At 41.2% G+C, this 15,000-nt stretch overlaps 1 protein-coding gene across 1 annotated transcript in view; it reads right to left on the bottom strand.

Moving 5' to 3' along the window:
• Positions 1-15,000, bottom strand: part of LOC310755086 (spectrin alpha chain, non-erythrocytic 1-like) — a gene marked incomplete at its 3' end in the record, with an annotated part of 76,466 nt that overhangs the window by 21,512 nt on the left and 39,954 nt on the right. The window contains exons 14-17 of the mRNA XM_083631771.1: positions 8,342-8,559; positions 6,411-6,503; positions 4,942-5,076; positions 220-368 (exon numbers count right to left, since the gene is read on the bottom strand). Coding sequence (XP_083487897.1) covers positions 220-368; positions 4,942-5,076; positions 6,411-6,503; positions 8,342-8,559 — 595 coding nt within the window. The remainder of the gene's footprint in view (positions 1-219; positions 369-4,941; positions 5,077-6,410; positions 6,504-8,341; positions 8,560-15,000) is intronic.

The following is a 15,000-nucleotide window of genomic DNA, read 5'->3' as shown; positions in this document are numbered from 1 at the left end:
TATGTGTGTGTATGTATATGTGTATGTGTGTATGGGGCGGGGAGTTAAATAGAGCGAAGAAGTCGAGGAGGCGGCGCAAACTGCGATGTCGTCCACGTATTGCAGGAGGATCCAGATCCGTTTGGTCCGTCGGGAAATCCGCCCCCAAAATCCCAAATCCCCCCCCAAATCCCAGATTCCCCCCAAAATCCCGATTAAGCCCCGCCCCCGGCTCCTTACTGGCTGTCGATCTGCTCCTGCCGCGCCCCGATCCCGCCCTGCTCATCCGGAAGGTTCTCCCGCGATCCCGACTGGGCCGGATCCAGCTTCTTGACGTAGGCGGCCGGGACAAAGCCTTGCCGGTCGTTGACTTCGACTTTCCACCAGTCCTTGGGGGGGGAGGAGAGATATTATTACTACTACTACTACTACTATTACTACCACTATTTTATTACTATTCTTACTGTTGCTGTTTATTACTATTTTATTACTATTACTATTACTACTATCTTATTATTACTATTATTCTTACTATGTTACTATAGTATTGTTAGTAGTGGTGGTAGTAGTGGTAGTAGTGGTAGTAGTAGTGTCACTTTATTACTATTACTAGTATTACTACCACTATTTTATTACTATTCTTACTATTACTATTCTTACTGTTAAAACAAAAAAATTTTTTCCTTCCAGTAGCACCTTAAAGACCAACTAAGTTAAAGACCAACTAACTACTACTCTTACTGTTGTTGTTTATTACTATTTTATTACTATTACTGTCACTACTATCTTATTATTATTACTATTATTCTTACTATGTTACTATATTATTGTTAGTAGTAGTAGTAGTAGTAGTAGTAGTAGTAGTGTCACTTTATTACTATTACTACTATTACTACCACTATTTTATTACTATTATTATGACTATTCTTACTGTTGTTTAATTATTGCTATTTTATTACTATTACTATTATTACTACTATCTTATTACTATTATTCTTACTATGTTACTATATTATTGTTAGTAGTAGTAGTAGTAGTAGTAGTAGCGTCACTTTATTACTATTACTACTATTGCTACCACTATTTTATTACTACTCTTGCTATTACTATTCTTACTGTTGTTGTTTATTACTATTTTATTACTATCACTATCACTACTATCTTATTATTATTACTATTATTATTATTATGTTACTATATTATTGTTAGTAGTAGTAGTAGTAGTAATAGTAGTAGTGTCACTTTATTACTATTACCATTACTACCACTATTTTATTACTATTATTACTATTACTATTCTTACTGTTGTTTAATTATTACTATTATTCTTACTATGTTACTATATTATTGTTAGCAGTAGCAGTAGCAGTGTCACTTTATTACTATTACTACTATTACTACCACTATTTTATTACTATTCTTACTATTACTACTCTTACTGTTGTTTATTACTATTTTATTACTATTACTGTCACTACTATCTTATTATTACTATTATTCTTACTATGTTACTATTTTTTTGTTAGTAGTAGTAGTAGTAGTAGTAGTGTCACTTTATTACTATTACTACTATCACTACCAATATTTTATTACTATTATTACTGTTACTATTCTTACTGTTGTTGCTTATTACTATTGCTATTACAACTATCTTATTAATACTATTATTCTTACTATGTTACTATATTATTGTTAGTAGTAGCAGTAGTAGTGTCACTTTATTACTATTACTACTATTACTACCACTATTTATTACTATTCTTACTATTACTATTCTTACTGTTGTTATTACTATTACTATTACTACTATCTTATTATTACTATTATTCTTACTATGTTACTATATTATTGTTAGTAGTAGTAGTGGTGGTGGTGTCACTTTATTACTATTACTACTATTACTACCACTATTTTATTACTATTCTTACTATTGCTACTCTTACTGTTGTTTATTACTATTTTATTACTATTACGATTACTACTATCTTATTATTGCTATTATTCTTACTATGTTACTATATTATTGTTGTTAGTAGTAGTAGCAGTAGTAGTAGTAGTTGTAGTAGTAGTGTCACTTTATTAGTATTACTGCTATTACTACCACTATTTTATTACTATTATTATTACTATTCTTACTGTTGTTTAATTATTGCTATTTTATTACTATTACTATTATTACTATTAAGTTATTACTATTATTCTTACTATGTTACTATATTATTGTTAGTAGTAGTAGTAGTAGTAGTAGTGTCACTTTATTATTATTACTACTATTACAACCACTATTTTATTACTATTCTTACTATTACTACTCTTACTGTTGTTGTTTGTTACTATTTTATTACTATCACTATCACTACTATCTTATTATTACTATTATTCTTACTATGTTACTATATTATTGTTAGTGGTGGTGGTGGTGGTGGTAGTAGTAGTAGTAGTGTCACTTTATTACTATTACTACTATTACCACCACTATTTTATTACTATTATTACTATTACTGTTCTTACTGTTGTTGTTTGATTAGTACTATTTTATTACTATTACTATTACTACTATCTTATTATTACTATTATTCTTACTATGTTACTATATCATTGTTAGTAGTAGTAGTGTCACTTTATTAATATTATTACTACTATTACTACCACTATTTTATTACTATTATTACTATTAATATTCTTACTGTTGATGTTTGATTATTACTATTTTATTACTATTACTATCATTACTATTTTATTATTACTATTATTCTTACTATGCTACTATATTATTGGTAGTAGTGGTGGTGGTGGTGGTGGTAGTAGTAGTGTCACTTTATTACTATTACTACTATTACTACCACTATTTTATTACTATTATTACTATTAATATTCTTACTGTTGTTTTTTAACTATTACTATTTTATTACTATTACTATTATTACTATTTTATTATTACTACTAATATTCTTACTATGTTACTATATTAGTAGTAGTACTACTACTACTACTACTACTAGTAGTAGTGTCACTTTATTACTATTACCACTGTTACTACCACTATTTTATTACTATTATTACCATTAATATTCTTACTGTTGTTTAATTATTACTATTTTATTACTATTACCGTTATTGCTATTTTATTATTACTATTATTCTTACTATGTTACTATATTATTGTTAGCAGCAGCAGCAGCAGCAGCAGCAGCAGCACTGCCGTTTTATTATCACTATTACTATTGCTATTACTACTACTATCACTATTTTATTACTATTTTATTGCTATTGCTATTGTTACTGTTTTTGTTTTATTATTACTATTTTATTACTATTATTGTTGTTATTGTTACTATTACTACTACTATTATATTTATATTACTACTACTAGTAGTAGTAGTGCCATTATATTATTACTATTACTATTCTTACTACTATCACTATCACTATTTTATTATTACTAAAAATCCTGAAAAATGCCCCACACTTATGGGGTGAAAAATATGGCCGAGTTACCTTTAAAAAGCCCCACACCTATGGGGCAAAATTATCCCCAAAGCCCCACACTTATGGGGGTAAAACCCACAACTATGGGGCAACATCCTGAAAAATTGACCCACACTTATGGGGCCAAATCCTTCATAAAGCCCCACACCTATGAGGTCAAATCCTTTAGAAAGCCCCACACTTATGGGGTGGTATCCTTTCAAAAGCCCCACACTTATGGGGTGAAATCCTTCATAAAGCCCCACACTTATGGGGTAAAACCCACAACTATGGGGCAAAATCCTGAAAAACTGACCCACACTTATGGGGCGAAAAATAGGGCCGAGTTACCTTGTTGGTGCTGTTGAGGAGGGTCAGGATACGGGGTCAAATCCTTCACAAAGCCCCACACTTATGGGGTAAAACCCACAACTATGGGGCAAAATCCTGAAAAACTGACCCACACTTATGGGGTGAAACCGTTTCAAAAGCCCCAGACTTATGGGGTGAAACTCACAACTTGTGGGGCAAAATCCTGAAAAATGCCCCACACTTATGGGGTAAAATCCATCATGATGGGGCAAAATCCCAAAAAATTGACCCACACTTATGGGGCGAAAAATAGGGCCGAGTTACCTTGTTGGTGCTGTTGAGGAGGGTCAGGATACGGGGTCAAATCCTTCATAAAGCCCCACACTTATGGGGTGAAACTCACAACTTATGGGGCAAAATCCTGAAAAATGCCCCACACTTATGGGGTAAAACCCACAAGTATGGGGCAAAATCCCAAAAAATTGACCCACACTTATGGGGCGAAAAATAGGGCCGAGTTACCTTGTTGGTGCTGTTGAGGAGGGTCAGGATACGGGGTCAAATCCTTCACAAAGCCCCACACTTATGGGGTAAAACCCACAACTATGGGGCAAAATCCTGAAAAACTGACCCACACTTATGGGGTGAAACCGTTTCAAAAGCCCCAGACTTATGGGGTGAAACTCACAACTTGTGGGGCAAAATCCTGAAAAATGCCCCACACTTATGGGGTAAAATCCATCATGATGGGGCAAAATCCCAAAAAATTGACCCACACTTATGGGGCGAAAAATAGGGCCGAGTTACCTTGTTGGTGCTGTTGAGGAGGGTCAGGATACGGGGTCAAATCCTTCATAAAGCCCCACACTTATGGGGTGAAACTCACAACTTATGGGGCAAAATCCTGAAAAATGCCCCACACTTATGGGGTAAAACCCACAAGTATGGGGCAAAATCCCAAAAAATTGACCCACACTTATGGGGCGAAAAATAGGGCCGAGTTACCTTGTTGGTGCTGTTGAGGAGGGTCAGGATACGGGGTCAAATCCTTCACAAAGCCCCACACTTATGGGGTGAAATCCTTTCAAAAGCCCCACACGTATGGGGTAAAATCCATAATTATGGGGCAAAATCCAAAAAAATTGACCCACACTTATGGGGTGGCAAATAGGACCCACTTACCTTGTTGGTGCTGTTGAGTAAGGTCAGGATATCGCCCTTTTTCATGGTCACCTCGCGGGGACTTTTCTCCTGGTAGTCGTAAAGGGCGAGGACCAGTTCCTTGCCGGTCTCGTCGTCGGTGGGAGCGACTTGTTGCTGGGGGGAGAGATGCGGGGATTAATAATGATTTATTATTATTATTATTATTATTATTATTATTATTATTACTACTACTACTACTAGTAGTAGTAGTATTGTTGTTTTGCTGTTGTTGCTGTTAATAATAATAATATATTCTTAGTAATAGTAATAGTACTAAAGAGATGCGGGGATTAATAATGATTTATTATTATTATTATTATTATTATTATTATTATTACTACTACTACTACTACTACTAGTAGTAGTAGTAGTAGTAGTAGTATTGTTGTTTTGCTGTTGTTGCTGTTAATAATAATAATATATTCTTAGTAATAGTAATAGTACTAAAGAGATGCGGGGATTAATAATGATTTATTATTATTATTATTATTATTATTATTATTACTATTATTATTACTATCACTGCTACTGCTACTGCTACTAATAGTAGTATTGTTGTTTTGTTGTTGTTTTGTTGTTGTTGTTGTCGTCAATAATAATAATAATAATAATAATAATAATAATATATTAGTAATAGTAATAGTACTAATATTATTATTATAACTAGTACTAGTAGTATTAGTAGTAGTAGTAGTAATAATAATAATAATAATAAAAATAATAATAAATATAGTAGTAGTAGTAATATATTCTTAGTACTAGTACTAATTGTTTTGTTGTTGTTTTGTTGTTGTTATTGTTATTACTATTACTGCTGCTGCTACTAGTAGTGTTGTTTTGTTGTTTTGTTGTTGTTGTTGTTAATAATAATAATAATAATAATAATAATAATAGTACTATTACTACTAGTAGTAATAATAAGAATAAGAATACAGTAGTAGTGATAACAACAACAAAACAACATATTCTTAGTACTAGTACTAGTTGTTTTGTTGTTGTTTTGTTGTTTTATTACTACTACTAGTAGTAGTAATAAAACAACAAAACAACAACAAAACAACTAGTACTAGTAGTAGTAGTATTAGTACTAGTACTACTAGTACTACTAGTAGTAGTATTGTTGTTTTGTTGTTGTTAATAATAATAGTAATAGTAATAGTGATAGTACTAATATTAATTATTATAACTACTACTACTACTAATAGTAATAATAATAACAACAATAATAATATAATATAATATTAGTAATAGTACTAATATTAATTATTATAACTACTACTACTAATAGCAATAATAACAATATAATAATAATAATAATAATAATAATAATAATAATAAATTAGTAATAGTACTAATATTAATTATTATTATAACTACTACTACTACTACTACTAATAGTAACAATAACAATAACAATAACAATAATAATAATAATAATATATTCTTACCCGGCAGGCCTGGGCTTGCTCCCGCAGCGCTTGAATGCTGCTGCCGTAGGCGCTCAGATCCGACATCAGCGCTTCGTGCTTTTTGAGGAGCGCCTGAAAAACGGGAAGAAAAAAAGGACAGAATAAATCGAGAATAATTCGAAATGCAACAACCGGATTTGCAAAATTGCAATATAATAATATAATATAATATAATATAATATAATATAATATAATATAATATAATATAATATAATATAATATAATTAATATAATATAATTAATATAATATAATAATATAATGTAATGTAATAAAGTGAATAAGTAGTATTGCAATTGTACTATTGAATTATATATTTTTTGGCAAATGGAAAATTTGCAAAATTTGAGAACTGACCCGATTTGCAACGGAACCGGAAGAATTCAAATTGCAACAACCGGATTTGCAAAATTGCAATATAATATAATATAATATAATATAATATAATATAATATAATATAATATAATATAATATAATATAATATAATATAATATAATATAATAATATAATCAAGTGAATAAGTAGTATTGCAATTGTACTATTGAATTATATATTTTTTGGCAAATGGAAAATTTGCAAAATTTGAGAACTGACCCGATTTGCAACGGAACCGGAATAATTCGAATTGCAACAACCGGATTTGCAAAATTGCAATATAATATAATATAATATAATATAATATAATATAATATAATATAATATAATATAATATTATAATATAATATAATATAATATAATATAATGTAATGTAATGTAATGTAACGTAATGTAACGTAATATAATCAAGTGATTATAATATAATATAATATAATATAATCAAGTGAATAAGTAGTATTGCAATTGTACTATCGAATTATATTTTTTTTGGCAAATGGAAAATTTGCAAAATTTGAGAACTGACCCGATTTGCAACGGAACCGGAATAATTCAAATTGCAACAACCGGATTTGCAAAATTGCAATATAATATAATATAATATAATATAATATAATATAATATAATATAATATAATCAAGTGAATAAGTAGTATTGCAATTGTACTATGGAATTATATATTTTTTGGCAAATGGAAAATTTGCAAAATTTGAGAACTGACTCGATTTGCAACGGAACCGGAATAATTCGAATTGCAACAACCGGATTTGCAAAATTGCAATATAATATAATATAATATAATAATATAATATAATATAATATAATATAATATAATATAATATAATATAATATAATATAATATAATATAATATAATATAATATAATAATATAATATAATCAAGTGAATAAGTAGTATTGCAATTGTACTATTGAATTATCCTCTCTTTCCCCATTAATTAATTCATAGAAAACCAATCAAATGAACCGATAAACGATTCATTAACGATTAATTAATTTGGGGACCCACCTCGGCCGAATCCTCTCTTTTCCCACTAATTAATTAATAGGAAACCAATCAAATGAACCGATAAACGATTCATTCATTAACGATTAATTAATTTGGGGACCCACCTCGGCCAAATCCTCTCTTTTCCCATTAATTAATTAATTAATAGAAAACCAATCAAATGAACTGATAAACGATGAATTCATTGACGATTAATTAATTTGGGGACCCACCTCGGCCGAATCCTCTCTTTCCCCATTAATTCATAGAAAACCAATCAAATGAACCGATAAACGATTCATTAACGATTAATTAATTTGGGGACCCACCTCGGCCGAATCCTCTCTTTTCCCATTAATTAATTAATAGGAAACCAATCAAATGAACCGATAAACGATTAATTAACGATTAATTAATTTGGGGACCCACCTCGGCCGAATCCCCTCTTTTCCCCATTAATTAATTAGTAGAAAACCAATCAAATGAACCGATAAACGATTAATTAACGATTAATTAATTTGGGGACCCACCTCGGCCGAATCCTCGTCTTTCCCGTAATCGGTGCTGCTAACGATCGGCTCCTTTTCCCGCATCCAGGATTCGGCCTCGTTAGCGTCGGCGAAATATTGCTGGGCCTGCAAGGAATCTTCTAGATCCTGGCGCCTCTGGGACGCTTTCCCTTTAAGAGATTCCCACTTCTGGTGCAAGTCGGAGAGCTTGGCTCTGACGTCATCGGCGGCAAAGTGGCCTGGGGGCAGGAAGGGGCGGGGACAGGAAGGGGCGGGGACAGGAAGTAGTAATAAAATCAAATAATCAATAAGTTCTCGGTATCCATCATCATCAATCGATAATAAGTAACAAGTAATAAGTATGAATACTAATAACAGGAAGAGGCGGGGACAGGAAGTGAAGGGGAAGGGAAGGGGACAGGAAGGGGCGGGGACAGGAAGTGAAGGGGAAGGGAAGGCGACAGGAAGGGAAGGGGAAGGGAGGGGGACAGGAAGGGAAGGGGACAGGAAGGGAAGGGGACAGTAAGGGAAGGGGACAGGAAGTGAGGGGGACGGAAAGTGAAGGGGACAGGAAGTGAAGGGGAAGGGAGGGGGACCGGAAGGGAAGGGGACAGGAAGTAGAGGAGACAGGAAGTGAAGGGGCGGGGACAGGAAGGGAAGGGGACAGGAAGTGGAGGAGACAGGAAGTGAGGGGGACGGAAAGTGAAGGGGACAGGAAGGGAAGGGGACAGGAAGGGAAGGGGACAGGAAGTGGAGGGGACAGGAAGTAGTAATAGAAGACGAATCATATGAAGAACAAAATCAAATAATCAATAATCACCAAGTTCTCAGTATCAATCATCATCGATCAATAATAAATAACAAGTAATAAGTAGGAATACTAATAACAGGAAGAGGTGGGGACAGGAAGTGGAGGAGACAGGAAGTGAGGGGGACTGACCCCTAACCCAACCCTATTCCTAACCCAACCTTAGCACTGAACCCCTAACCCTAACCCTAACCCTAACCCTAACCCCTAACCCAACCGTATTCCTAACCCTTCCCCTAACCCTAACCCTAACCCTAACCCTAACCCTAACCCTAACCCTAACCCTAACCCTAACCCTAACCCTAACCCTAACCCTAACCCTAACCCTAACCCTAACCCTAACCCTAACCCTAACCCTAACCCTAACCCTAACCCTAACCCTAACCCTAACCCTAACCCTAACCCTAACCCTAACCCTAACCCTAACCCTAACCCTAACCCTAACCCTAACCCTAACCCTAACCGTATTCCTAACCCTTCCCCTAACCCTAACCCTAACCCTAACCCTAACCCTAACCCTACCCTAACCCTAACCCTAACCCTAACCCCTAACCCAACCGTATTCCTAACCCTTCCCCTAACCCTAACCCTAACCCTAAACCCTAACCCTAACCCTAACCCTAACCCTAACCCCTAGCCCTAACCCTAACCCTAACCCTAACCCTAACCCTAACCCTAACCCTAACCCTAACCCTAACACTAAACCCTAACCCTAACCCTAACCCTAACCCCTAGCCCTAACCCTAACCCTAGCCCTAACCCTAACCCTAATCCTAACCCCTAACCCTAACCCCTAGCCCTAACCCTAACCCTAACCCTAACCCCTAACCCTAACCCTAACCCTAACCCTAACCCAACCGTATTCCTAACCCTTCCCCTAACCCTAACCCTAACCCTAAACCCTAACCCTAACCCTAACCCTAACGCTAACCCCTAACCCCTAGCCCCTAGCCCTAACCCTAACCCTAGCCCTAACCCCTAGCCCTAACCCCTAGCCCTAACCCCTAACCCTAACCCCTAGCCCTAACCCCTATCCCTAACCCTAACCCCTAGCCCTAACCCCTAACCCTAACCCCTAACCCTAACCCTAACCCCTAGCCCTAACCCTAACCCCTAGCCCTAACCCCTAGCCCTAACCCTAACCCCTAACCCTACCCCTACCCCTAACCCTAACCCTAACCCTAACCCCTAGCCCTAACCCCTAGCCCTAACCCCTAGCCCTAACCCTAACCGCTAACCCTAACCCTAACCCCTAGCCCTAACCCCTAGCCCTAACCCCTAGCCCTAACCCTAACCCCTAGCCCTAACCCAACCCTAGCACTGAACCCTAACCCTAACCCTAACCCTAAACTCTAACCCTAACCCTAACCCTAGCCCTAACCCTAACCCCTAATCCCTAACCCCTAGCCCTAACCCCTAGCCCTAACCCCTAGCCCTAACCCTAACCCCTAACCCTAACCCTAGCCCTAACCCTAACCCTAACCCCTAGCTCTAACCCCTAGCCCTAACCCCTAGCCCTAACCCTAACCCCTAGCCCTAACCCAACCCTAGCACTGACCCCTAACCCTAACCCTAACCCTAACCCTAACCCTAAACTCTAACCCTAAACTCTAACCCTAACCCTAACCCTAACCCTAACCCAACCTTAGCACTGAACCCCTAACCCTAACCCTAACCCTAACCCAACCCTAGCACTGACCCCTAACCCTAACCCTAACCCTAACCCTAACGCTAACCCCTAACCCTAACCCCTAGCCCTAACCCTAACCCTAACCCCTAACCCTAACCCTAACCCCTAGCCCTAACCCCTAGCCCTAACCCCTAGCCCTAACCCAACCCTAGCACTGACCCCTAACCCTAACCCTAATGCTAACCCTAAACTCTAACCCTAACCCTAACCCCTAGCCCTAGCCCCAACCCAACCCTAGCGCTGACCCCTAACCCTAACCCAACCCTAGCACTGACCCCCTAACCCTATTCCTACCCCTAACCCAACCCTAGCACTGACCCCTAACCCTAACCCAAGCCTAGCGCTGACCCCTAACCCAACCCTAGCACTGACCCCTAACCCAACCCTATCCCTATTCCTAACCCTAATCCAACCCTAGCACTGACCCCCTAACCCTATTCCTACCCCAACCCAACCCTAGCACTGACCCCTAACCCAACCCTAACCCAACCCTAGCACTGACCCCTGACCCCTAACCCAACCCTAGCACTGACCCCTAACCCAACCCTAGCACTGACCCCTAACCCAACCCTAACCCTATTCCTAACCACAACCCAACACTAGCACTGACCCCTAACCCTAACCCAACCCTAGCACTGACCCCTAACCCTAACCCAACCCTAGCCCTGACCCCTAACCCAACCCTAGCACTGACCCCTAACCCAACCCTAACCCTATTCCTAACCATAACCCAACACTAGCACTGACCCCTAACCCTAACCCAACACTAGCACTGACCCCTAACCCCAACCCAACACTAGCACTGACCCCTAACCCAACCCTAGCCCTGACCCCTAACCCAACCCTAGCCCTGACCCCTAACCCAACCCTAACCCTATTCCTAACCCTAATCCAACCCTAGCACTGACCCCTAACCTAACCCTAGCCCTGACCCCTAACCCAACCCTAGCGCTGACCCCTAACCCAACCCTAACCCTGACCCCTAACCCAACCCTAGCCCTGACCCCTAACCCAACCCTAACCCTATTCCTAACCCTAACCCAACCCTAGCACTGACCCCTAACCCAACCGTAACCCTATTCCTAACCCTAATCCAACCCTGGCACTGACCCCTAACCCTACCTTAGCGCTGACCCCTAACCCAACCCTAGCCCTGACCCCTTACCCAACCCTAGCGCTGACCCCTAACCCAACCCTAACCCTATTCCTAACCATAACCCAACCCTAGCACTGACCCCCTAACCCTATTCCTACCCCAATCCAACCCTAGCACTGACCCCTAACCCAACCCTAACCCAACCCTAGCACTGACCCCTAACCCCAACCCAACCCTAGCACTGACCCCTAACCCAACCCTAACCCAACCCTAGCACTGACCCCTAACCCTAACCCAACCCTAGCACTGATCCCTAACCCAACCCTAACCCAACCCTAGCACTGATCCCTAACCCCAACCCAACCCTAGCACTGACCCCTAACCCCAACCCAACCCTAGCACTGACCCCTAACCCAACCCTAACCCAACCCTAGCACTGACCCCTAACCCCAACCCTAACCCCTAGCACTGACCCCTAACCCAACCCTAACCCAACCCTAGCGCTGACCCCTAACCCAACCCTAACCCAACCCTAGCACTGACCCCCTAACCCTATTCCTACCCCTAACCCAACCCTAGCACTGACCCCTAACCCAACCCTAGCCCAACCCTAGCACTGACCCCTAACCCCAACCCAAGCACTGACGCCTAACCCAACCCTAACCCAACCTTAGCGCTGACCCCTAACCCAACCCTAGCACTGACCCCTAACCCCCTCCAACCCTAGCACTGACCCCTAACCCAACCCTAACCCAACCCTAGCACTGACCCCTAACCCAACCCTAGCACTGACCCCCTAACCCTATTCCTACCCCTACCCCTACCCCTACCCCTAACCCTAACCCTAACCCCTAGCCCTAACCCCTAGCCCTAACCCCTAGCCCTAACCCTAACCCCTAACCCTAACCCTAACCCCTAGCCCTAACCCCTAGCCCTAACCCCTAGCCCTAACCCTAACCCCTAGCCCTAACCCAACCCTAGCACTGAACCCTAACCCTAACCCTAACCCTAAACTCTAACCCTAACCCTAACCCTAGCCCTAACCCTAACCCCTAACCCCTAGCCCTAACCCCTAGCCCTAACCCTAACCCCTAACCCTAACCCTAACCCTAGCCCTAACCCTAACCCTAACCCCTAGCTCTAACCCCTAGCCCTAACCCCTAGCCCTAACCCTAACCCCTAGCCCTAACCCAACCCTAGCACTGACCCCTAACCCTAACCCTAACCCTAACCCTAACCCTAACCCTAAACTCTAACCCTAAACTCTAACCCTAACCCTAACCCTAACCCTAACCCAACCTTAGCACTGAACCCCTAACCCTAACCCTAACCCTAACCCAACCCTAGCACTGACCCCTAACCCTAACCCTAACCCTAACCCTAACCCCTAACCCTAACCCCTAGCCCTAACCCTAACCCTAACCCCTAACCCTAACCCCTAGCCCTAACCCCTAGCCCTAACCCCTAGCCCCAACCCAACCCTAGCGCTGACCCCTAACCCTAACCCAACCCTAGCACTGACCCCCTAACCCTATTCCTACCCCTAACCCAACCCTAGCACTGACCCCTAACCCTAACCCAAGCCTAGCGCTGACCCCTAACCCAACCCTAGCACTGACCCCTAACCCAACCCTATCCCTATTCCTAACCCTAATCCAACCCTAGCACTGACCCCCTAACCCTATTCCTACCCCAACCCAACCCTAGCACTGACCCCTAACCCAACCCTAACCCAACCCTAGCACTGACCCCTGACCCCTAACCCAACCCTAGCACTGACCCCTAACCCAACCCTAGCACTGACCCCTAACCCAACCCTAACCCTATTCCTAACCACAACCCAACACTAGCACTGACCCCTAACCCTAACCCAACCCTAGCACTGACCCCTAACCCTAACCCAACCCTAGCCCTGACCCCTAACCCAACCCTAGCACTGACCCCTAACCCAACCCTAACCCTATTCCTAACCATAACCCAACACTAGCACTGACCCCTAACCCTAACCCAACACTAGCACTGACCCCTAACCCCAACCCAACACTAGCACTGACCCCTAACCCAACCCTAGCCCTGACCCCTAACCCAACCCTAGCCCTGACCCCTAACCCAACCCTAACCCTATTCCTAACCCTAATCCAACCCTAGCACTGACCCCTAACCTAACCCTAGCCCTGACCCCTAACCCAACCCTAGCGCTGACCCCTAACCCAACCCTAACCCTGACCCCTAACCCAACCCTAGCCCTGACCCCTAACCCAACCCTAACCCTATTCCTAACCCTAACCCAACCCTAGCACTGACCCCTAACCCAACCGTAACCCTATTCCTAACCCTAATCCAACCCTGGCACTGACCCCTAACCCTACCTTAGCGCTGACCCCTAACCCAACCCTAGCCCTGACCCCTTACCCAACCCTAGCGCTGACCCCTAACCCAACCCTAACCCTATTCCTAACCATAACCCAACCCTAGCACTGACCCCCTAACCCTATTCCTACCCCAATCCAACCCTAGCACTGACCCCTAACCCAACCCTAACCCAACCCTAGCACTGACCCCTAACCCCAACCCAACCCTAGCACTGACCCCTAACCCAACCCTAACCCAACCCTAGCACTGACCCCTAACCCTAACCCAACCCTAGCACTGATCCCTAACCCAACCCTAACCCAACCCTAGCACTGATCCCTAACCCCAACCCAACCCTAGCACTGACCCCTAACCCCAACCCAACCCTAGCACTGACCCCTAACCCAACCCTAACCCAACCCTAGCACTGACCCCTAACCCCAACCCTAACCCCTAGCACTGACCCCTAACCCAACCCTAACCCAACCCTAGCGCTGACCCCTAACCCAACCCTAACCCAACCCTAGCACTGACCCCCTAACCCTATTCCTACCCCTAACCCAACCCTAGCACTGACCCCTAACCCAACCCTAGCCCAACCCTAGCACTGACCCCTAACCCCAACCCAAGCACTGACGCCTAACCCAACCCTAACCCAACCTTAGCGCTGACCCCTAACCCAACCCTAGCACTGACCCCTAACCCCCTCCAACCCTAGCACTGACCCCTAACCC

The sequence above is a fragment of the Podarcis filfolensis genome (genome assembly GCF_964270895.1).
Source record: "Podarcis filfolensis genome assembly, contig: HAP1_SCAFFOLD_142, whole genome shotgun sequence".
Classification (NCBI taxonomy): Eukaryota; Metazoa; Chordata; class Lepidosauria; order Squamata; family Lacertidae; genus Podarcis; species Podarcis filfolensis.
The sequence above is the reverse complement of the archived record's forward strand: the minus strand, read 5'-3'. Positions and strand labels throughout refer to the sequence as shown.